This window comes from Balearica regulorum, chromosome 11 (genome assembly GCF_011004875.1).
Source record: "Balearica regulorum gibbericeps isolate bBalReg1 chromosome 11, bBalReg1.pri, whole genome shotgun sequence".
Classification (NCBI taxonomy): Eukaryota; Metazoa; Chordata; class Aves; order Gruiformes; family Gruidae; genus Balearica; species Balearica regulorum.
This window is the reverse complement of record NC_046194.1, coordinates 20,782,372-20,807,991: the sequence shown is the minus strand read 5'-3', so window position 1 is coordinate 20,807,991 and position 25,620 is coordinate 20,782,372. Positions and strand designations below refer to the sequence as shown.

The 25,620-nt window shown below is 44.2% G+C and overlaps 1 protein-coding gene across 5 annotated transcripts in view; it reads right to left on the bottom strand.

The window, feature by feature from the left end:
• Positions 1-2,722: 2,722 nt before the first annotated feature.
• Positions 2,723-25,620, bottom strand: part of PAK3 (p21 (RAC1) activated kinase 3) — a 153,433-nt gene continuing 130,535 nt past the window's right edge. For all 5 annotated transcript variants that reach the window (XM_075763619.1, XM_075763615.1, XM_075763616.1 and 2 more), the window contains 7 exons: positions 22,247-22,295; positions 20,002-20,114; positions 19,001-19,118; positions 18,055-18,154; positions 17,440-17,636; positions 12,966-13,103; positions 2,723-11,409 (listed from right to left, as the gene is read on the bottom strand). In XM_075763619.1, coding sequence (XP_075619734.1) covers positions 11,320-11,409; positions 12,966-13,103; positions 17,440-17,636; positions 18,055-18,154; positions 19,001-19,118; positions 20,002-20,114; positions 22,247-22,295 — 805 coding nt within the window. In that variant the 3' untranslated portion in view covers positions 2,723-11,319. The remainder of the gene's footprint in view (positions 11,410-12,965; positions 13,104-17,439; positions 17,637-18,054; positions 18,155-19,000; positions 19,119-20,001; positions 20,115-22,246; positions 22,296-25,620) is intronic.

Here is a 25,620-nt window from a genome sequence, read left to right as displayed (position 1 = left end):
TATATACTATAGAGTGTATAACATTTATAGAAGGGCCTCTGTGTATATATAAAAATACATACTGTATAATATATAGTTGACTAAGAAGGCAGCATTATATAAGGGGCTGTGGCTCGAGAGAGTTATATGGGAGATTGTGCATGTCTGTGTTTGCAGATGAGTGCGTATGCACGTGCTCACATACACACATGCATATGTAAACTATATAAATTATGTCATTAGCACTATATATAGCCAGGGAGAGAACGTGTGTTAGCTACTATATGTCTGTCCTGTGTATACTGGGCATGTATATTCATATACATACTACAATGTAGAGGGCTAGTGAGAGACACAGTGCTCCATGGTTATAGCAGGGATGGAGGATGGATGGATGGACACACACACACAGACCACCCCCCCCCATACAATATCTGCACACATCTATAGATAAAGACCTTTCTATAACAACAGAACACTTTCACTCTTCCTACCTGCTTATGTTGAGAGAGAGAGAGAGAGAGAGAGAGCACGCGCGCACACTCATGTGTATGTGCTTGCACACCTGCCCCAGCTGTCTCTCTCGATGGCTACCTACACTTTAGCATAAATGTACATCTATAGTGCTATTACATACTCATTATCTATAAATATAATAGTGTGTGTATATATAAAATTTTATAAATTTGCATATACCCCTATAATGCACTCTATATATTATCTACATATTTTATAACTGTATTTATATATATGTGTATAATATGTAGTGTGTTATGTAGTTATATATGTGCTTCTGTGTATATACATGTAATACATAAAAAGACATCAATAGTGAGAGCGAGAGAGTTATATAGTTATATAAGGGTCTCTCTATATAGTTATTGTACAAATAAAAATATACTCTCTCTCTATATATAATAGAGCACATAACACTGCCTGTCTATATACTATACTGTATATTTTATTTGTATGTAGGTAGGTGCATCTATTAATATATATTTGTATAGCTATATGTATATAGCTGTACATATGCGCATATAGAAAGACATAGCTATATTATACATACTTACAAAATTATGGTATAGACTAGCATACATACAGATAGCAAGAGAGTGTTACGGAGTTCTAAGGGTCTCACTGTGTGTGTATACATATAAAATGTGTATATAAATAGATCACTAGGGAGCGAGTAGAAGAGTCTCATATATATATATATCTGCCTGTATATATGTCTATTTATAAAATTTTATGTATGCTATACCATATCTAGATGGCTAGAGTGCGAGACTATTATTTTGTTCAGTTACATAAAGGTCGCACTATATATGTACATCATATATAGAGATGTATAGGGCTAGAGTTGAGTTATATAGTCACATAAGGCGTATTCTCTAAATATATAGACAGACTTATATTTAATATATATATAAAATATGTAAAGGACTAGCATGTTAATTACATAAGAGTCTCTCTGTGGGACCCTTTTATAACCATATAATGCACTTTCTCTCACTGTGTACTTCTATTAGTATTATAGGTGTATTAAATCAATTTTATACACATGGGCACTATAGCTACCAGTACATAGTGACACTACTCTCTTGCTAGTTTTAAAAAAAGAGATATACTTTTTTAATATATAGATGTAGGTGTGTATACATATTTTTATGCAGTTATAAAATACATACAGTCTACTCTATATATAGCTAACTAACTAGAGAGTTTATCTTTTCTGCTCTCTGTGTACATAGAGAAGGGTCTCTCTCTCTCTCTCTCTCTCTCGTGTGTGTGTATTCGAAGATGCCCATATATAATTGCTAGTTACATAACGGTTGGGGGGGTGGGGTACACGTACATATATAGGTGAGTAGCATACATAAAGCTAGCTAGGGAGACTCTGGGTTATACATTTACGTGAGGAGCTTTCCTGTGTGCACACGCCTGTTTTATTTGTCTCTCCTGCGGCCCAGGCCCAGGCCTTCGCTGGCACGTGGGCCATAGCGCTGGCGGGGGTGTCCCACCGGTGGGACAGGTGACCCCGCATGCCCAGCCTTTCCCACCTCCGCTCAGGTTACCGCATCACCCCAGCGGCGCAGGAGGAACGGCCGAGCGCCCACTTCCCCACCTTCTTCCACCCTCAGCACCCGTGAGCGAAGCCCTCAGAGATGGAGCAGCAATGAGCCGAGACCGTGGCCATGCAGGCAGCATGGCAGGTGAGGACGGACTAACTCCGCTAACGCCAGCATCGCTTCACTTCTGAGCAGGTGGCCAGGTGATTTTTTTTTTTTTTTTCACAGCTTTGTGTGCACAGAACAAGAGCTGAAGTGACGGTGGTCTGTAAGCAGTTTTAAAGGTTTCTGGGCAGGAAACATGGCAAATCGCCATCTGTGTAACTCGCCGTATTGGTTCTTTCATGGAACAATGGAGACGCAACGCATCAGAAGGACAGTGCACTCTGGCTCTGTGCAAACTGGGGGCAGCAGACAGGCAGGCTGGCTGCTTCTGCCGACACAAGATACAAGGAGCTCCAGCAGCAGACGCTAAATATGGGATCACGGCAGCTAAGTCCCCTTTCGTGACATCATGGACTGGTGGCATAGGATGACGCTACAAGCACACATACAGGTGAACTCTTTCTGACTCTGCAGACGATCGAGGCTGGTGTATCTTCAGCCAGCCCTGACACTGTTTGGTCAAACAGCCCCAGCAAACCCTTCAGGAAAAGCTGCAGTCACACCATCCGTTGGTATTTATAACTTTTATTTGCAATACTTTAGGTCCAAGTTTCAAACTGCAATATTTTTACACTCAAGACACAGTCATGCACAATCCATATTTCAATTTTCTATTGCTTCAACCACAATTTAAAATAACTTAATATTGGAAACAAAACCCAAAATCTTAAAAAAAAGGATGCTGAGGTCAGTAAGATGGATCCATGCCATCAGCACATTTACAAAGTAAATAACTTAGTTCTCTTTTTAAAAAGATCAGTTACCTCTTAATCCAAAGTTACAGAAGATTTTTCACTACACATTTGTTTTTTGTTTTTATCTTTTTCTTTTTTTCTGTTTTTTCTTTTTTTTTTTAAACAGATAACACGTCCTAAAAAAGGAATGTACAGCAAAATGAGATACATTTCTGATTAAACAATGAAAATGTAGGCTCCTCCTCTGTTTACTTTTGTCTGGATACCCTGAAGGAAAAAAAAAAAAAATTCTAGCAGACACCAGTGTAGGTGTAAACTGGTTGCTTTGGACTAAACTGGAGTTTAGCATCAGTTACATCCTGATCCAGTCAAGAGTTGCAGAATTCTTTTGCAGATCTTCCCCAAACGTACATCTGTACGCACTGCACCTGCGGCGCAGACGTAGCACCAGTGCACCAGAGTAACTCCCAGCGTGGCCACTGAACCGGGGCTCTGCCCAAAGAGGTGTTCTCGTCACCGGGGGCTACGGGGTGTGCAGCCCTTTGCTCCTAGTTCCCATCTAGAGCAGCTCCCCTTCCTTACCTGCTAAGGCAGACACCGGCAGCTTGTGAGAGTCGCACCAGAAAAGCTGAGAGGCTTTTTTTTCCCCTGTTGCTGAGCTACAGACAGATTTAGCAGCATTGTTTAACACTAATACAAAGAGTGTGACAAAAAGCAATTGCCTTTGTGCACCTTAAGCTCAGAAATCTCAGCAGACATGGATGTAAGAGAGTTGCATGCTTCGTATTTGCTATGTTGACCCACTTCAGACCTGGACAGCTTTGCGTGATGGAGAGTAAGAACAATGGGCAGCTCCCACCCACTCACCCGAGGGACACCTCAGTACCCAGGGCCTTAATAAGCACCTGCTGATTAAGCAACCAGCTTTGCCGTCACCGAAACCAACAGCCAAATTCTCAGTGACTGCAGTGGGAGTAGCAGCAGTGCCAGTATCTGAGCCCTAAGTCCAAGGCTGGGCTGGACAAATGACACAGACAACATGCACCAGCAAAAGGACCCGACTTTAAAAAACAGCCACTGGCCGCTATTCCCTCACGTTTGCAATAGCGTCACACCAGCCTGAGGCATCTGGGAGCACGGGCTCCCAGCACCCAGCACGGGCTTCAGCTGGTGGGCCCTGGGCTGGTGGAGGTTATGCACAAAATGGAGGTGGATGCTCCCTCCCCAGACCAAGCTTACAGAGTCACAAGGCTGCTGTGAACAGGCGGTTCAAAGAGCAGAGAAAGGAGGAGCTCAAGCACTTTATCTGAGCCAGTTACATGGTCTCAGTTAGCAGCCACCGAGCACAGGAAGAACAGAGGGCACCAAGAGGGACAAAATCAGTCAAGCATGGAGGTTGGAAAGAGCAAGACCTGTGAGAGGTAACACTTCACTTCTCTCTTAAAAAAAAAAAAAAAAAAAATTTCTCTGGTTCAGGCCCTGAAAGGACTGAAGGACAGAGAGGAGGTGACACACAAGCAATACTCAGTTCATTCACTTCCTCCCTCAGTGTTATAGAAGAGATTTGATTAGCTATATTCTTCTGAGTAGTCTCGTTTAGCATTAGCAGCTTAGCACTAGTAGCTAAAGTAGTTGTAGCCTTATGCTGCAAAAGCTGAGAGTAAACTTTTTGATAAAACTAATGGTGTCAACACAGAACCAGTTGAATCCAGCAGATAGAATTACAGTATCATTTAGGTTGGAAAAGACCTTTAAGAGTCCAACCATTACCCTAGCGCTGCCAAGTCCACCACTAAACCATGTCCCTAAGCGCCACATCTACAGGTCTGTTAAATACCTCCAAGGATGGGGACTCCACCACTTCCCTGGGCAGCCTGTCCCAGGGCTTGATAACCCTTTTGGTGAAGAAATTTTTCCTACTAGCCAATCTAAACCTCCCCTGGTGCAACTTGAGGCCATTTCCTCTCGTCCTATCACTTGTTACTTCAGAGAAGAGACCAACACCCACCTGGCTACAACCTCCTTTCAGGTAGCTGTAGAGAGCGATCAGGTCTCCCCTCAGCTTCCTCTTCTCCAGGCTAAACACCCCCAGTTCCCTCAGCCGCTCCTCATCAGACTTGTGCTCCAGACCCTTCACCAGCTTCGTTGCCCTTCTCTGGACAGACTTGTGCTCCAGCAGTTCAATGTCCTTCTTGTAGTTGAAGGCCCAAAACTGAACCCAGCACTCGAGGTATGGGCTCACCAGTGCTGAGTACAGGGGGACAATCACTGCCCTGATCCTGCTGGCCACATCATTTCTGATACAAGCCAGGATGTGTTGGCCGCCTTGGCCACCTGGGCACACTGCCGGCTCATATTCAGCCGGCTGTTGACCAACACCCCGAGGTCCTTTTCTGCCAGATGTGAGTGGAATGAAGAAGGACCAAGTCACTTCATTCCAAGAGAATGAAGTGACTTCAGAAGGTCAGCCCAGCGGCAGCGAAAACCAGTAGGAAATCGAGAGACCACCGACCAGAATTAAGGGACTGGACTTGGGGGTCAGGTGATGGGTGGTATGGGTGAAGCTGATGTGTGGTTTGCTGGGAAAGCGTCCAGTGCAATGCCACCGTGTTCACAGGTTTAAACAATTAGCAATTATTTTCCATATTATCAACTTCAATAATGATATTGCTCCCAGCTTCCTCCGTCAGGGTCAGATCTTAGTAGAAAGCAAGTGCTTGCTCGGCAGAATTGCTAAGCAGCGAGAACAAAGTTTGCAGGCTCTTACCCACAAGGCAGCAGCCTTGTATAAGCAAGATTCTGCAAGCTTCAGCCAGAAAAAGAAACTACCCTGTCAGCTCAAGGACGGACACGAGCAAACAGAGGTTTTAAAGATCCCTGAACTGCAAATCACACTCAAAGAAACCTTGGATGGTTTCTGTTGCAGCACAAAGGCTGACCCATGCCTGCTTCCTGGGAACTGGGGGCTAAAATTAAAGATATTTACCTTGGGGGGGGGGAGCAGGATTGAACACTTATATTTATGGGTCTTCATCAGCTCAGCCCATCACCTGTAACTGCACATCTGCAGATGAATGAACAACAGTTCAGCGGGAAGGTGTGTAGAGCACTAACCGGTAAGGTTTGCAAGGCAGCTGGCACGAGCGCGCACGCCCTGGCTGCCAAGCAGAGACACACCGGCTGCTGTCTTCAACGGAAGGTGTTGCCGAGTTCTCTCCGGCTCTTAGCTCGCTGGATTTGCTCATGACTGGACTAAGAAATACATGTATTTCCATGCTCAGCGTGAAGAACAGTCAGTAGCCACACCAATGACTATCTACTGGGAATAACTGCCACCCAGACATTAGGGTATGGTGACATTTCCTACAACTAGAGGACAGGAGACAAGCGCTTACTTCCCTTCTTGTGACTGGAATGTGCTTCATTTTCAGTGGCAGGACACGGGGAGAGACTGGCACCTCTCCAAGGTGCAGCCATTGGCCTCAAAGAAACTCAGCACAAACAGCTAAAATAAAAAATATTCGAGTTCATGTGCGTGTAGTGCCAGGTGGCCAACCAGTAGCCAAAGATGGAGAATAAACTCACACATATTTACAAAAGCACTGGACACTAGAAGTGAGAATGCAACCCTGGCCCGAGTCTGTGATCAAACCCTGAGCGCGCTGTAAGGTCCACCCCCGTGCAGGGGCTCTATGGAATTTTACATAGGTACGGTTACTTTTTTCCTTTTTTTTTTCTTTTTTTCTTAAATAAATAAACTTTTCTGTGCTTCTCAAACTTCCCTGACTTTACTGCTGTCATGCTTCCATCCCAAAACGCATTAAAACCACAGCGAGCTATCAGGTCATTTTCACACATCTTCACTGCAGGAATCATAGTCAAGCTCTGGATAGGGGTTTTTTACCGCTTAATGAATTTTAAAATGAAGACAATTAACCAATCTTTTAAAACCTTGGAATGAAAGTGTTTGAAACCTATTTACCTATGCATTTCACAACAGAAACTGCCTATTTCTAATACTTCCAAAAATATATATAACTAATTGCTTAATCTGAGGATGGCAGTCAGAAAACCCAAGATGGTTCCAGAGATTTTATAGTATCAGTCTCCTTCCTTTCTGCAAGGTCAACGCTATTGTCAATCCTAACACGCTATGTGAGCCTGTAAATACCGTACAAGACTTGCCCCTCTCAGGACTGGGGTTGTCTGGTTTTTAATATATTAATATGCCTCTTCCACGTTTCCTATCAGAGTCGGGAGGATGTAAATGCAGCTGCCACCTTTCCGTGTCTGTGACGGAATTCGGCACCAGACGCTGTCTCAAGCACGAGCCACAGGGATGCGAGAGGTGTGTTTCCCTGCACGTCAATCTCGGCTGGGCAATTACAGTCCATGCTGAAAACAGCCACTGGCAGAGATTATTCCTGATGAATCCAGACTGCCTCCCAGGAATTCTTTATATAAGAAAAAATCTCTACATTTGCTGATGCAAAGAAAAATAAATACAGTATTTAATGAAACAAAAAGTAAGGCCTCTTATTACAGCAGTTGTCTTTAAAAAGCCAGTGCCAACAATATTCTGTATGCTGGGGCATACACTGGTAAAAAAAATAAAATGATGCTACCATTTGATTTTCCTATTTTTCGTATCTGTTCTCTTCCGGGAAGTTGTGGTGGTGCTTGGGGTTTTTTTTTTTTTGTGAAGTAGAGATGCTGAAACACTTCTAGGTAAAGAAAATAAATAGGAAAAGACCCAATCAAATAGTGTAGTCTGTCAATGTAAGTATTTATATTGTATGTCCAGCAAACATGTGCCATAAAAAAGTGCTTTCCTTTCAAAGGATGGCTCTCTGTTCCTTTGTGGGTAGGAAAAAATAAAAGCTATACTGGAAACAGAAACTGTCACTTGTTTCTTCACTTCTCACATGGAATACAAACATGATTCATTCAGATGAATGCTTTATGAGATGAGGGCAGCCCATCTCAATCCCAAATTACTCTCTTTTGCAAGAAAGTCTCTCCCCCAGATAGAGATCTTGAGCTGGCAGAGAAAAATGGGACCTCACAAAAGAAACAGAACCTTTTGACTACAATAGAATCATTTAGGTTGGAAAGGACCTTTAAGATCACCGAGTCCAACCATTAACCTGCCAAGCCCACCACTAAACCATGTCCCTAAGCACCACAGCCACACATCTTTTAAATACCTGACATTCAGCCGGCTGTTGACCAACACCCCCAGGTCCTTTTCCCCCAGGCAGCTTTCCAGCCACCCTTCTCCAGGCTGTAGCGTTGCCTGGGATTGTTGTGACCCAAGTGCAGGACCCAGCACTGAGCCCTGTTGAACCTCATACAGTTGGCCTTGGCCCATCGATCCAGCCTGGCCAGATCCCTCTGAGGAGCCTTCCTGCCCTCAGGCAGATCAACACTCCTGCCCAGCTTGGCGTCGTCTGCAAACTTACTGAGGGTGCACTCGATCCCTCGTCCAGATCACTGATAAAGAGATTAAAGAGAACCAGCCCCAGCACTGAGCCCTGGGGAACGCCACTTGTGAGCGGCCGCCAGCTGGATTTAACTCCATTCACCACAACTCTTTGGGCCTGGCCACCCAGCCAGGTTTTCACCCAGCGAAGAGTACGCCCGTCCAAGCCGTGAGCAGCCAGTTTCTCCAGGAGAACGATGTGGGAGACAGTGTCAAAGGCTTTACTAAAGTCCAGACAGACAACATCCACAGCCTTTCCCTCATCCGCTAAGCAGGTCACCTTGTCATAGAAGGAGATCAGGTTGGTCAAGCAGGACCTGCCTTTCATAAACGCACGCTGACCAGGCCTGATCACCCGGTTGTCCTGTACGCGCCCCTTATCCCTTCAGTCACTACGTTCAGCCAGGTGGAGAGAGGATAGGGAATCCTCCGTGTCCTGCGTCCTGCCGGGCCTATCCCAGGAAAGGAAGGGCGCGATTCCAGTAGTTTGTCTGTCTCTCACACTCCCTGATACTCCTCAACCTACTCGCCTCCTCCCGGAACTCTGCCACGGAAGGGAGGAGTTCCTCCACCTGGGAGCAGCTCCCTCGGGTGCGCACACTGCTGCCGTCCATCCCGGCGTGAGAGCAGGGCAGAGCCTGCAGCCTGGCACCTGGGTGGCTGCCTCTTCCCACCGGCACTCAGCCTGGGAAGCTGCATCAGGCAGGCGCAGAGTTTAGAGAGGCCATGACTTTCTGCCGGGTGGAAGCCGTTGCTCCCTGGTCCAGCTGGCAGAGCTTCAGCACCCTTCCTGAACGCCCTTCCGTGCACACTGCTGTGCCCAATTCAGGAATCACCCCTATGCACTGCGGATCGTGCCGGCACCAGAGCTGCTCACCTCGGCATGTTATTTGGGCATCTGAAAATCAGACCTGTTGTGCTCCCCAGGAAATCAGGAAAGGTTAATTCACACTTAGCTGTGGTAACTCACTGAGCATCGCCTCTCTGTTGCCTCGGCCAAGACACTGGGACGGACAGAGCGAGTGAGGGTAGGTTAGGCAGCAGTACTAATGACAGTTGCAACACAAGGACTGTAACTAAGTAAGAAGCCAAAGCCAAACAAGCTAAGGGCCTAATTCAAGAACAGCCCAAGCATCCTTCATTCCTACTGGCAAAACAGGAAGGTGGTTAGCACCTTACAGGCTACGTAGCCCTTTGCAGGACCAGGCCTAAACGTGAAGATCTACAGCAGAAAGCTGGTTTGCTTTGTTTGGGTTTTTTTTTGCTCACTGGGTGGGTGTTGCTTTAATTGCTGCTCTGAAGGTTTTTGATTAGTTGTACTACTAAAATACAGCAACAAATACTCCATGCAAATGCTTTTTCTGAGTGAAGCCACATTGCGTCTTTCAGAAATTAATAAATAAAACACAAATTGCATACTTAAACTATTCTGCTCCCTTACAAATCAGTTGACTAGTCAAGCACAATCCTCAGTCACATCCAGGATTCCCTCTCTCCCAGCAGAGCCGCATTCAGCAGTGTTTGCTGTACGCAGGACAGCAGAAAGCAGGCTGGCTTGATGCCTCTAAATATTTCTGCAATCCACTCTGCATTTCACACATTTGCTCTCGCCCAGTGCAGAACTCCAGGTTTTAGCGCACTTTCTTCCAGAGCTGCCTGCTGCACTGGCTCATGCAGATTTAAACTGCGGAAGTCGTTGCTCACTCACGTCAGCCTCAGTTTCCACGTGCCTGAAGGACACCCACCTGCGCACGAGCCTGCGGAGCAGCCCGGCTCCCTCCCCCTCTGCTGAGAGTGGCGCGGACGCTACTAACCTTTCCCAGGAGCTACCAGACGACCAGGAGAGCAGGCATCCTCAGAGGCGCCAACACCACTCAGCTCTGTTCTGCCCCTCTCTACTCCTGCACACACTGAAGATGGCTAATCCCACCAGTCCGTGCATTTCACAGCATGGCTACGGTTCACCTCGGGAGCAGCCCGCTGCCAGTTTGGCTCTGATACGGGATGGTTAGTCCGGTCCCAGGAAGAGGCAAGCACCCAGTGCCGATCCGCTGCCGCCGGCCGCTGCAGGTGCCTTCTTCCAGCCTGGGTCTGCGGATGCCGAGGCTGCGCTGTGCTCTGCAAGGGCTCTGCTGGGGCTCAGCGCCAGGCGAGGCTGGGCCCGCTCTCACCTTTCTCTTACAGCTTTGCATCAGATGAGCCCTTTCTGAGCACACTGACTCATCTTTCTGCTTTTTCATTTTAGTAAGACTCTCATCAAGGCAAACAGATTACAATTAATTATACAAATCAAATTGTCAAGAACCGCAACACTATATATTCACAGTTGAAAGCCTGTATCTCAACAGGATGTTTTGTCTGCCCCACTCTTGATTTATTTTTGGTTGGAAATACAATTTCACTTTCTTCCTCATCTAGAAGTACCATGACTGGGCAAATACCAGCGAGTGGGCTATATTCAAAAGGCAGTGCAGTCTGGAGTTTATGAAGGAAGGAGACCCTTCTCCAATTCCAAACCATACCAAAAAACCAGAAAAGGGACTTTCTGTCTTTAAGAAACAACTGACAATTTAAAAGTGAATGTACAGCTTATTCACACGGTGAGAAGGAAGGGAATCTTCCAACTGAATTTGCTTTACCTTGGAAATGGCTGAGGCAGCAAAGCATTTTCGGTCATTACCTCTCTGTCTTAAGCCCTGTTTTATCTTAAAAATAAATTAAGGAGCCAGAAAACAGGAAGAAGACAAATGATAATTTTTTTTTTACTCCTTGAGGGACTGGGTTGTTCTCCCTCCTACCACCATGACTGTGACCGTTGGTTTGTTCATCCGTCCATCCATCTGTCCTGCAGCACAAGAGTTGAGGTTTTATAGAGTTTTTGTTCTCAGTCCTGCTCTGAGCTGGCATGGGAGAAAGCCGGCCTGAAGCGCTAGCGGCTGCTGTTCTTAATCGCTTCCTTTGCTGCAATGATCAGAGGAGTCAGGCTGGAGAGAGGCTTGGCTAATTTTAAAAATGGATGCTGCCCAAAGGAAAAAAAAAAAAAAGAAAAAAAAAAAAGAAATGAACCATTACTTTCCAAAGTCAGTTACTCACAGGCTCAAGCAGTATTCCTCTGGTTACCAGAATACGCAGAAACGGGACTGAGGGAACCATCTGCACCCGTGTCTTCATGGCCAATACCTTGCTGTCACAGGCAAACATGGCCCATAATCCTATTAATCCATTTAACAAGGTGTCTTCAGCTTGCTGGGATTTTTGCTTTGCCAGTACTTTGGGAATGCTGCTTGCTCTCCTAGGGCCTTGGGCTTTCAGGAAACTCAAAATACTTACTTAGGTTCCTGTTTTCTAAAGACACAGGCTATTTTAGTTGACAAAAAAGATGAGGGGCATAAGCCATTCCTCAGGGAACTCCAATACCACTAGGAAATGTTTATCCCAGTAGTATTTAGGCCCATGTGTGGTTCTGAAGACCACCGAGGCACAGGTTTTCAACACCAAGACAAAAATCAGAGAGACAAGTGGCAGAGCTGGACGCAGCTCTGGGTTGCAGTGAGAGCAGTGCCCGCCATCCCGTCCCCTGCCCCTCCTGTGCTGGCTGGCACCTTCACAGCAGGGACACCCAAGTGGCACGTGCTGCAACTCCCTCTCTGCCACAAAACCTGGCAGTAAACCTGTAGCAGTGCTCATCTACTCGACTGTGCCAGGCAGCAAATGGAGCTGTGACAAGTATTGCTCAACTGTCCCTGTTTCGGTGGCAGAAACCTCTAAAAGTGGGGCTCAGTGGCAGAAACCTCTAAGAGCGGGGCAAGGTAGACAAGCCGGGGCCCCTCGGATGCTCACAGTGAGCACCCCACAGCCAAATCTCTGATAGCTTGGCTGTGACGATTTCATCCGGTTCCTCCCTGGTCTTGATCTCTGTGTACAGCAGTCACCAACGCCATTTCAGGCCTCTGTACCTCGTTCCACTTCAGTTATTTTGCCACAACACACTACCAAAATAGGGCCACAAAATGCTCAGAGGGCTGGAGCACCTCTCCTGTGAAGACAGGCTGATGAAGTTGGGGTTGTTCAGCCTGGACAAGAGAAGGCTCCAAGGAGAACTTATCATGGCCTTTCAATACTTAAAGGGGGCTTACAAGAAAGATGAGCACAAACTTTTTAGTAGGGCCTGTAACAATAGGACAAGGGGTAATGGTTTTAAACTAAGAGGGAAGATTCAGGTGAGATATAAGGAAGAAATTTTTTACGATGAGGGTGGTGAAACACTGGCACAGGTTGCCCAGAGAGGTGGTAGATGCCTCATCCCTGGAAACACTCGAGGTCAGGTTGGACGGGACTCTGAGCAACCTGATCTAGTTGAAGATGTCTCTGCTCACTGCAGGGGGCATTGGACTAGGTGACCCTTAAAGGTCCCTTCCAACCCAAACCGTTCTACAATTGTACTTATTTTTCATTTGAAAACCACCAAGACTGGAGACTAAAGTGAGGGGGTTCCATCTGATACTTTCGAGTTTAGCTGATGAGAAAACCGTTACACCGTACAGCTGGTTCACTTGCAGCCGCTTTGGATTTTACCTGCAGAAGCTCCTTGGCAGACCCTCGCCTGTCCACGTCCATCTCTAGGCAGCAGTTCAGAAAGTCGCGAAACACAGCAGACAGTCGCTCGGGGTTCTGCAGCTCTGGTGTCCCGTTCGTAGCTATCAGATACAGCGCCTAGACAAAAAACAAATGCGAAACTCCATCTGTTTCTTTCATATCCATAACTGCTCATATAGACCCCATTTTTGTTGGGGTCCAGCTCCAGTGGCAGTTTCTTCCCTGGCAGAAGGTTAGAGATGATTCTTCTATACCAACAAAAAAACCCCAAAACTCTTATGCAGCCGCAGCTATTCCAACATCAAAATGATCTTGCCTTGACAGCTGATTTCGTTGGCTGACCTAGTTAATATGAACTACATCAGCAAAAGCACATTTTGCTGCTCCAAGTATTGACACTAGCTTTACAGGCTATTTTAAAGAGTGAATTTGGTCTAAACTGTATTATTTCAAAGGACTATTACATAAAATGCATCTCTGCAGTGCTCACTGGTCCCTAAAGTACAGCGTCCATAAAACAACGGTAGTCAATTTTTTTTGCTCTGTTCTTGATAAAAATAGTAACCGGATGAAACAAAGTAAATCCATCAGCTTATTCCTTGGATAAAGAAACTGAAAAATTTGGAACCTCATTTTCAACACAGACGCATAAGTTCCATACATAAATATATTAAGAAGAAAACGTGTAATTGGGCAGACAGGAGCCACCTGCAACTATGTCCTTCAGCAGTCTCCAAATTCCAGATCAGCTTCACTTACGTGATAAAAGAAAAACTTTTAATGGTCTAATCAGAAAAACAAATAATTTCATCTCTATGGTAACCCTGTGCTAATGTTGATACTTGAGCAAATACAGTAATGATGTCCCCATCCCAGAAACTGCCAGGGAAGAAATGGGAGGTTTTGGCAGTTGGGTTATTGACAGCTCAGGCTTGGTGACATGGAGAAGGTGGCTTGGACTACGAAAGCAATATGGTCACTGAGTATTTCAGCAAAAATGGACAAGAAGCAGAATAAACTATGTTGCCTTTAAACTATAATCTTCATGTTTCAGGCAAGCTTCCCAGTGAGAATTGGGGGCAGTTCATCTCTCAACACCACTGTTCTAGAAAAGTTGTTTTGTTTGTTTGGTTTTTTTTTTTAGGAAAGATAACATCAAATCTATTACATTTGTTTCATGTTTTCAGGGTCATCTTCACAGACAGAAGAGCTGAAACAACTCAAAACCTAAAGCAAAGTGTTACCTGAGAATTGGGAGTATTTGTCTGTGTTAAGGGTTGAGTCAGTCCTCTATGAGTTCCCTTCCATGACGTGCATAAACTCAACCGAATGCACCGTCGTGCTGTGCACACAGGCCTGTCCAAACACTTGAAAATTCCAGCCTTTCTCCTCCTTAACAGCATCTAGCCTAAGCTAAGCTGAAGTTACTTAAGCAAAGCCACTTCCATGCAGCTTACCAAGTCTTCCTGGTATTCCTTGGGCCAAGGAATGAAAACGTAATTTTGCAAAACATAGGGTGAGCATTATCCAATGCGGTTCACTTGTAACCAAGGTCTAACACGCTGAGAAGCTAGAGAGATGAGTTCATTTTGCTTTTGCAAGATGTTATTTAGAGACATAAGACAAACATTTTCAACTATGCAAACTTAAACTTGCAGAATTTGTCTAAAATATACAGTAATAATAACAGAAATAGGCCTAGGAGTCTTCCATGATAATAACAGCTCTGCGCCACTGGCATTTAAATAGACCGTGACCAAACTGACTTTGTTATTATCTTCTTAAATACAGAGGAAGATTTCCAAGCCTAAAAAGGCAAATGAGCTATCCTAGAGTAAAAAACAATAAAAGGAAGTTTCTTTACTTTTCCCACAACATAGATGCCACAATGTCAGTCTTATTCTGTCCATCTGCAGCTGATCTCAGCCACTGGACACAGTTTAAATTGTGCTACACGAGGGATGTTACTTCTCCTGCGGTAAAGGAATCCAGCACCGATGTCAACCTTGGAAATTTTATTCCAGTTACATTCACCGGACTGTGAAAGAGGAGTGCCAGGACAAATGGAGCTCTTAGTTACTTGTTTTTTCACAGAATAAGAATCATGAGGAAGAGTCATCATCAGCTAGGTGCTGCACCTTTTAAATATTTCTACAACAGAAAAAGATCTATGAGAAGCTGAAGTTCCTTCTTATCAGGTATCTTTTGCTGTCCTACGATACAGCTGGCAAACAAGTACAGTACGAAGGAAATGAGTGTTTGCAGTAGCTGCAAAGGGGCAATAAGCTCATTAATTTGTTTAACATACCAAGAAACAAGAAAGGATTCGGCATACAATTATAGCTGCAGTCTGAAAACGATACCCTAAAGTTATCCAGGCCACCCAGACACATGACAGAACAATATACAGATGATTTAGAAGTCTGAAACTCCAGAAGATCCACAGCATTTGGAAAACATGCTACAGTTTTGAGGAAAACTGATGTGCTGTGGTTAATAAATGAAAAAGCAAACAGAAATGCTTAGGGTTTGGTTTTTGGTTTTGTTGGGGTTTTTTTAAATTGAAACTGAGGAGGTCCAACCTGCATTTCAAAGGATATTTATTGCACCCATGTTTGTCCTGCAGGCCCTAGGCACATGCCTGATGGAAGGAAATCGCAGTGACAGAAAACAAATACCATCACAGAAATATCCAGGATGCTCATGGCTGGAAAATGGTTCATTCCTGCAAGTTCTGCGTAGGCTGCAAAGAACCTGAGCAACATGGGATTTTTTTGCTCTACATGTGGAAAACAACAAATGCATCTACATTAAGACTGCTGTTAACTCTATGATTAATGATCCTTTGATGTCCTTATAATTTATTTATGTATTTAAATTAGTGTCAGTAACTGAAGCTCCTGCATGCCTTCCATTATTAAAACAATCATTCATAAAAATTAAAGATCACCCAAAACCCACTTAGCTGTAAAAACAGGTCTTGCTTATAAGCTCTCCTGTTTGGACACTGCTGAGACCTCTCACTCAGGTCTCTGATTCCACATACAACAGCAGATGGATCCTGTCCTGCTGGGGTTGATTTACCTTAATAAAACTGGCTGATAACTGGGGAACTTCAGGCGGTCCATCACCAGCTGTTCACTGTTCCTAGCTCAGGTGCAAGAACCTCTGCAAAAGAGTCCGGGAAGCTAATACAGATGGTACCAACTTCAGCTGCCTGATTTTAATCTGCTGCAATTTTACTCAGACACCTGAAGATGCCTTCAAGCTCTAAGTGTTCAAGTTGATCTTAACTCCAGCGGGAGATGAGGCATGTATGGAGAACAAGAGCATTTCAAATAATCTGGGTAAGGGCAGGAATAACTGAATGTGAATTTGGTCCGAGACAAGGAATCCAGTGATCTAACAGTTGACCTGAGACTTCTGGAGGAGCCCTCATCAACATTTGAGGTTAAGGAAGCAGGGAATTTTCAGCATCCAGACCAGTAATGCTAATTCTCTTCGTCTGTTTTTGCTGCCTTATACAAGACAAGTGCAATTTTTGCAAGGGTCTTCCATGGAAGCAAGTGGAATGTGGTGTCCTGTCTTTGCAGGAAACTAAAGCAAAACTGGTGATGTGCAAAAGTCTGTCCTGGTAAAACTGGGCTGCAGTGGCTCAGGCCTGCTGCCACCCTGCCTGCTATGGTGCACTCTGCTCATTCAGCACCAGTCTGAATCCAAACCTGTTTGTTTCTCATCCCCGCTCACGAGGTAGCACAGCGCACATCGCTCCCCATGTGTGCGCTGGAACAAAAACCTCAGGGCACCTACCAAACCAAGAGAAGCCTTCCAAGAAAACTCAGGAACCCTTTTTCAAAAAGGGTGGAAGACTGACATTTGGATAATTGTTGTATTCCTTTCTCAGGCAGCATGGCTGGGGATATTTCCTGACCCTTCTGTTTCTGCTTTCAGTCCAGAGTACAAAGTCTGGGTGCCAAAGACCAGAGAGAGCACAGCCTTACTGCTACGAGAAAAGCTAAAGGTCATGCTCTATTTTATTTCTAGCCTTAACAAAAATTATGTATGTATACACATAGGTCAAAATTAATTTCCTCATAAATTCCTGCATCCTATCAGGAGTTAACTGTGCAGCATTTAACTTTGTTTCAGCTATCAGTCATGAGGTTTTATCTTGGTATACATTCCTCCACTATTGCACGCTCATTTGGTATAAGAACTGGTCATTTCATTTTAAGGAATTAGGATAAAACTGAAAACTTCAAAGCATTAACAATACATTAGTTTACTACAAGTATCTGTGCTACAGTACATGCTGATATGCTCCAGTGACGGTTTTTGAAGCTGGCCTTGCTAGGACCAGTTCAAGCTGATGTGACTGGGATTTTGTCTCACGGGAGACAAAACACAGGAGAGATTAAAAGCACAGTGGTATCTGACTTTATTTGCAGCTTACCCTGAGAGGATTTTCATTAAGGTAAGGAGGTTCTCCTTCCACCATTTCTATTGCCATGATCCCAAGTGACCAGATGTCCACTTTGGGGCCGTATGCTTTTCTTGTCACCACTTCTGGTGCCATCCAGTAAGGAGTCCCGACCATTGTGCTCCGTTTACTCTGCTCAGGGGTGATCTGAGCACAGAAGCCAAAATCAGCTGAGGAGAAAAACAAGTATTGTTAAAGCCAGCTTGAATTATGAAACCAAGCAAAAGAAATCCCTGCTATATGCCTGAGAATCTAGCTGGAAAAGCGGCCGTGCTCTGTTTACTCAGTGCTGTAGCCAAGGAAATACTGAATTGGCCACTTAAAAACCCCTCAAGTTTCATGCGGTGGTTTTTATTCACTTGAAGCCTTAGATCGTAGCTCTCTCCCTCTGGAAGGGACGTACACAAACCAAAAACACTCTTGATACCTCTTCCCTCTCTAGACCTCTCTGCAGGTTGGAATCATGCTCTTAGCTTGCAGCAGTGGCCAGCGCACTACCGCAGACATCACTTTTGGGTAACTGGCAGACAGTCAAAAGCAGCCCTGCACCACATCCTGAGAACGCTGCGCCTGACTGAGAATACCTACTCAATTTGACAGATCCATCCATTCCGAGAAGAATATTGTCACTTTTGATGTCTCTGTGAATCACTTGGTTTGAATGAAGGAAATCCAGTGCTTGCAGGCACTGATAGATAAAAAAGAAACACGAGGGTAAAAATTAATGACCTGATTTCATCACCCAAGAAAGGAAATGGCTCTAAAAGATTTAATTTCTAGATGAATTGTGAGTAATGGCAGAATATTGTGCTGTCAAGAGGAATAGCTTGCTGCTTCCATACTATTAGAGTAATAACTTTCTAAATGAAGGCATATTAGCTTTTGAAAAAGAAATGCCAATTATTGTTACAGACTATACCCTAAAAAGCACGAACAGAATGACTGCTGCTGCAATGGATGTGCTTTCTCCATCCATATGACAAACTATTGTTTTCCAAAAAAGAAAAAGGAAAAAAGTCCCTTCCTTCGGTATGAAGTGGATCACTTTTGGGTGGGAGGTTGCATGACCATGATTTTATTGTTAGGCTTTACAGCAGATTTAGAAATAGCATGTTAGTCATTTTTCAGAAGCAAACACCATTTTGGGTGGAATGCTATCCTTTTAAGCTGAGGACTCTGATAAACAAATTTCTATTTTTCTTTGCTGTTATTTTAAAACTCTGCCACCATCACGTTTGCTTTTACAGACAAGGAATGCAGCACAGACATACTCCAGGCAAGTGTTTAAGGAGGCAAAGTTCAGAATAGTAAAACTAAAGAGAGATAGTACAATAACAGTATGTAAGAGTATGATAACAGAGTATAATAAGTGCAGTGAAAATGGCAGACAGTTCGCTTAAGATGCTCTTTCTTCTCCATATTATAAAAGCAACACAGAAACAAAGCTCTGAACATGAAACCACTCATGTACTTACCACCTGTTTAGAAGTACCACCCTGCCCAAGCAATTGGAAGCACGTGCAGGATCCCTTACCTCCCTACAGACGGCTGCTATCTGTCCCTCATCCATACACGTCTCTGTAACAACATCGGTTAAAGAGCCTCCAGCCAAGTACTCCATAACCACCCAGAGTTCATCACCGACTAGGTAGCTGAAAGAAGAAAACAATGGCGTTGAGATGAACGTGTATAGCTAAATTACCTTATGAAAAAGACTACAGTTGATTTTTGTTCCCAGGTAGTTTTAAATGAAGAGAGAATAAAATGAATAGACATTCCTTCTAGGCTATACAGTACTCAGAATCTGTGTGGTCTAAATGAGAAAGGCAAGTAAGTGAAAAATTAGACGTCTTAGATGGCAAGCAAGTGAAAAATGCTGTTTAGTAACAGCAAAGATAAATCTTGAACCAGGACATATCACATCACCTGGTTCATCATCTCAATGCATAAATTCCATGATTAACTCCAGGAACAAGGCAACAGAACTTTCACAGCTGTTCATGGTAGGAGGGTGTGTACCACTGAGGACAGAAATTCGTCAACAGTTTGGAAAACCTTACATAAAATACATTCAGAAACAGGAAAAACAATTTAAAACTGGCAAATTACGTGTTTCTGGAAACAAGAACCTAGTCTTCCTGGCATCCACAGCAATGGAAAATAGTGGGAACAGCCCAAAGGAAATAATTTCTATGATGATTTATCAGCACTTACCATAAAACACAGAAAATATGATCAACTAGAAAAACCCAACAAAAACAACAACAAAACAACATGGAGATAGTGAACTTACAGGCTGTTTAGTAAGATATGACTGATCCAGGTTTTTGAAAACAGTCTTCAACTAATATATACCAGAAATGATTAATGTAGACAAAACCCAGCCTCCTCCCATACATTGTATATGAGTAGATAAATAATACAGGTCAATTTTCTGCCAGTGACCAAAGGTTGGGTGGGTTTGTTTGTTTGTTTTAAACCTTTGGCTTGCAGTATGTAAATGAATATTCATGTGATAATACCAGAACTACTTACCTGTCTAAATAGTTAACAATATTGGGGTTCTTATTTTCCCTCATGACTAGGATTTCATTAATAATTAGTTCCTTTTTGGGCTGTTGTTGGAGATTCATTTGCTTTATGGCCACCTAAAATGACAGCAAAAACCATTAACTTAAGCAGTCTGTTGCACGAGATCAGAATGAACGTGGAGTGAGTGTTTGTGGAATGATGTAGCACAGCTGTGCCAAACTGTCCTGTTATTAGACGTAAGAGCTCAGTAGCTTACAACACCCTATTTCTCTGCTAGCTTGAGTGCTAGTTACAGGACACATGGCCATATACATTTTGCCTTGTAAAAATCTTTAAAAATGATCTTTAAACTATCAAACACAAATCTCTAACAACACTCTCTGGACCTACAATCTTCTCAAATGTCCTTAGTTTATCACCACTATTATTATTCATGCAGGTTTTGCAAGCAGTGTTTTGGGTTTGCATGGCCAGGTTTTGGTAGTGGGGGGCTGCAGGGGTTGCTGCTGTGAGAACCTGCCAGAAGCTTCCCCCATGTCTGATAGAGCCAGTGCCAGCTGGCTCCAAGATGGACCTGCTGCTGGCCAAGGCTGAGCCCATCAGCAATGGAGGTAGCCCCTCTGGGATGACATAGTTAAGGGGGGGAAAAAACCTGCTGCAAAACAGCAGCTAGGAGAGAGGAGTGAGAATGTGAGAGGAACAACTCTGCAGGCACCAAGGTCAGTGCAGAAGGAGGGGGAGGAGGTGCTCCACGCGCCAGAGCAGAGATTCCCCTGCAGCCCACGGAGAAGACCATGGTGAGGCAGGCCGTCCCTCTGCAGCCCATGGAGGATGATGGTGGAGCAGATATCCACCTGCAGCCCGTGGAGGACCCCACACCGGAGCAGGGGGGTGCCCGAAGGAGACTGTGACCCCATGGGGAGCCCATGCTGGAGCAGGGACTGTCAGCGCTAACACTGCTGTCCTTCAAGATTTGTTTCTCACCTCCCTGGCCCCCCACTTCCCTGAGACCAGTTCATGGGCTGTAATGGGCTGTCACTGACACTGGACCTAAACACAACTGTATTATTTAGGAGAGATCTTTGCTCCTGGTATATGTCATCTCATTCGTCAGTGTGTGTGTCAACCAGCTTCAGTATGACTAAACCACAAAATTCCATCCTAAACACGATCTCTCGTTAATTAGGTCTTGCACTATACTTTGAAGATGAAACACATGGTGGAGAAAATGCTAAGTAGTATTACTGTCTGAACCTGTGATTAAGATAAATTGGGACTGAATGACAGCAGCCTCCATCAGCTAGTTGATGCATTAATATATTTAGTAATTAAGACACAGCTAGCGTGTCCTTCTCTGAAAGATACCACTTCGCTCCTTCCATTCTTTCTGGTAGTTAATAAGGACAAAGTCTGCCCGAAACTAAGCGACGTAATGAAGTATTCCTCACAGCAACAGGGGAATCTGTGATCACCTCCAGGGTTCTCCTGAGGCCTCTCATTATGACAGATCTTTAAATTTTACAATTTGTATTGCTAACCGATCTATGGCCGGGTCTGCAGGCAGATTTTATGCTGTAAATGTACAGAGTTAAATTGTACATATTACATATAGACCAACATTTTCTGTAATAGCACAACTTCATGCACACCGGGGAACAGAGATACAACAATTTCTAAACCGATACATTTACACTGGCAATAAAAATGACGTAGTTTTTATCAGGCCCAAAAAGCTTGCTGGCATTTCTTTACAGATTTCTTGCCATTAAATACCCATTCAGGGATGATGTAACGTGGTACCAGGCTGGACTGTGGAGAGCACTGACCTGTTCCGATGACAGAGTAAGTAAAGAAATCTCTTACAATCGGCCTTAAAAGCTATGGGCGAAGCAGCAACCCAAGCACAGAGAGCACCAAGGCTCTTACTGATTCCAGGGGGACCAGGACCTCCCCCCAGGAATTTGCAGGCACCTTTTCAGGCATTAATCAACACCTCAGTGTAACAGTTGCTGGAAAGTGGATGGCTGTTCAGTTACTGAGGCACAGAACCACATCACCCTTAAAAAGCTTTCACTGAAAAACCGAGGACAGCAGAAGATGTGTTTTCCCAGCTGACACTAGTCCGTGCTTTGGAGGAACAGCCTTTGCAGTAAAGATCTACTAGTGACCCAAAACTCCCATCCACAGTTTGCACCAGAGGAGAAAGCACTGAATACCTGCAGAACCTGCTGGGACCATTGACGCTTACCTCTTGTCCTGTGGCAATGTCGATTGCCGTATAAACAGTTCCCGATGCCCTGGAAACAAAAAACAAAAAACAAAAAAAAAAAAAGAGAGAAGCTGTTTAGTCCCTATGAGTGAAAGCAAGCCCAGACAGGAGATCTCTGCTGCCTGTACTGTTTATAAATCACCTCTGGTCACCCACTCCTTCAGGCAGCAGCCCACCAGCCCTCTGTCATGCAGGGTATCCAAGATAAAACTTATGTCCAACATGAAGAAAAAGGCCTGGTGCAAATTTCAGTTGTACACACTGAATTATTTTAGTTCAAAACTTAAGGGGGAGTCTACAAAAAATGGAAAATAATATATTTAATTATTTTTCCATTTTCTTGAGTTTTGCTTTGTTATTTTTTTTTCCTCCCCTTTTTGTGCATGGATGTGTGTGGGTTTTTTCCAGGGAATGTAACATACACAGTCTAGTTATGCCTTCTCAGCCCTCTGATTTGAATCCATCTGCAAAATTCAGGCAACACCATGCAGTCATTCTGAGAACCCTGAAGACATGTGGCAGCCATTTGAGGAAAGGATCTAGACATGGCTTTCTCCAGCATGCAAGGAAACTATTCTCCAGCCATCCTGCGAGGTCACAGCTAGAGCAGGTTAAGGCATGTATTGTTTCACACGCAAATGGAGAACTACTCAAAACAGAGGATCCTTAGACAGCTGCTTTGTGTGTCAAGAGTCATCAGCAGCTGCTTCTGTTAGATGCACCAGACACGTGAAGGACTCTTCATGGTGTCTATGTCTTGCCTCCATGGCAGATGTCGGTTGTGTTGTAGAGCCACCAGAAATAAATGGCGTGCTCACCTGCAGACTAGACAGCGTGGGGTTTTGTTTGCCATCGGCCTCTCGTTAAAAGAGGTTGCTCCCCTGTAATGATGTGAAGGGCCAGAAAGGCCACCATCAGAGGAAATCCCTTTGGGTTTAAAAGCAACTGCGGGCTTGTAAACCCTAATGGGGCTTCCTTCTGAGCTAAACCACAGGTTTACACTGCTGTCATTTAAGAAGTCCATGTCTGCATGGGCAGGAATCCTGAGAAGCGGGAACATACATCCGGCAAGGGTCCCACTCACTGAAAATGCCAAAAATCAGTTTATTCGTGATTGTTTACCTGCAGGCTAAAATATTTCTGAAGCATTTTAATTCAACAGGCACCAGAGACCGTGTGTCTGCGTTGAGAACAATGTTCTCATTGGGCACGCCATGTATTCTTTTAATATAAATGCAAATGCATTTTCCTATGACTAATTGTCGAGATTAATCCAATTTGTTTTCATAAAAAGCCAACACCATTTATTCAGACTTGCTAACACTGTGATGTACCTCCTGAGAAAAGTCCTGTCAGGGTTTATTTAAAAACAGCTATTTAAATTAGGATGCTTTTCGTATGCTCCAGGCCATCTGTGAGGAGTTTAGATAAAGGTGAGTAATTTAAGTAAAGCTGTGAATTAATTGCAAGGGCTCTGCGATTCTGCATTACCAACTTTTACTTCTAAGCAACTATAATTTCTGATCTGTATCTAACTTTTAAACACTTCTGTAATATCTTGGGTTTAATGCAGTTAGGCAAGTACCAGGGCTCACAATTAGATCTGTGTCATTGTGATGCAGTGCAGTACAAGTTAAAAAAAAACAACCTGAACCCAGGCTGCTCATGGCTCCATACTAATTTCTCTTTCTAGCAAGAGCTAACACTGCTTGAGCAAACACAGCTTCTTTATCAAGCACTAGTTAACTAAGTTTCCTCCGGTGTCAGCAGCATCTTCAGTCCTCAGCTGGAGACAGATGACAAACCAGAGACTCAGCACTGAAGCTGACCTGTTCTTCAGCACAGGGCTGCTGACGACCGTTCGCTGCAAAGGGGCTGTAAAACCATCACGCCGTTTATTAAACTTACCAGCTGTATGAAGCCATGAAGTGCTACGAGCCCGTCAAGTTGCTTTTCCTTGCATAAGAAGTCACTCTCTACCTGCAGTTCTCTTGCTGCCTTGCAGTGCTCTCATGAGCAGCTACTAAAAAACTACTCGCTTCCAACACTACTAGTGCCTTTGGCATAACTGTACCCAACTCACTGCAAAGGCGGGCAGCTCAGGAACTGGCACCTGCATCAACTAAGCACATCAGCACCATCTGAGGCAGTGCATCTCAGCCCAGCCCTGCTGCAGACAGACGCGTTAACCCCAGCCATGCAGCAGTCCAGTCCCTCCTGATCATCCTCTTTTATTACCTTTGTGATGACTTTTTTTCTTTACGATCTTTCCCCATCACTGTAAATTGACCTGCGGCATTACAGTCATGAGCTGGTTACGGCAGCACGCCCCTCTGTGAGAAGGGCATGCAATCTTCAGGCTGTACTAAGAGCTGGAGGAAATGAATTTAGATACCCTTTTGGGCCAGATATTAGCCACTTGTCTTTCCACCAGTTGTTGAGGCACCTTTGTACAAGCTCACTCCTAGGACTGTCAAAATAAAAGATTATGAGGGTGACGGTCATATTCTCATGGTGACAGCAATAATCTGCTTCACACGCATGTTTATTCTGACTCTCACTTCTTCAGTTGACACATGTTTTGAGAGACTGGCACAGCTCTAAGTGTCCCCTGACATTTTACAAATGACAATAAGAACCAAAGCTTTGGGTAGAAAGCAAGCTGGAATCTGAGGAAAGGTTTTTATACAATGAATGGAGCAGAATCACCTTCCCACAAGTGCCCTACCAAACAAGATACATCTACGATACAGCCTGCCAGAGAAAGAGCACGAGTGTGTCTGGCTTTCTGCAGTATCTTATCAGTTCTAGGTCAGCAACGTGCTACCCTGAGTTCAAACCTCACAAACAGTGAGGCAGAAAACGATCTCCTGATGTCTAAACAGCTTCTGTCATAAGCTGACAGCAGCAGGATCCTGGCGTTACACAAATGGCGCTAGCCCTCCTGGAATTACAACACAGCCAAGGAAACTTCGACCAAGCAGGGAGTCTGTCCATATTTAAAATGCAAGTTAGATACCTAATTTTGATGTAATTTTGTTTGTTCTTGCCTCCTCGCATAGGAAATATTTACAGTAAGCAAAGTTGAGTTTCAAAAGGAAATAGCTTGGTGGATTATTTTCAGTAAACTCCTAAAACCTGCAGGATCCACAAGTGGTCTACGATCAGGCAGATGATGCATTTTGTCACCAAATACTTAGCACATTGTCATTGTGTTTATTATCGAATTTTTATTTTTTGCTACCTCTGCTAGAAAAGAGAGTTTATTATTTAACCTCTGGTTTCAATTTCTAAACTATGTGGTTATAATCCTGGTCATTGAATATTCTTTTAAGCAAAACATTTGAAAGAAA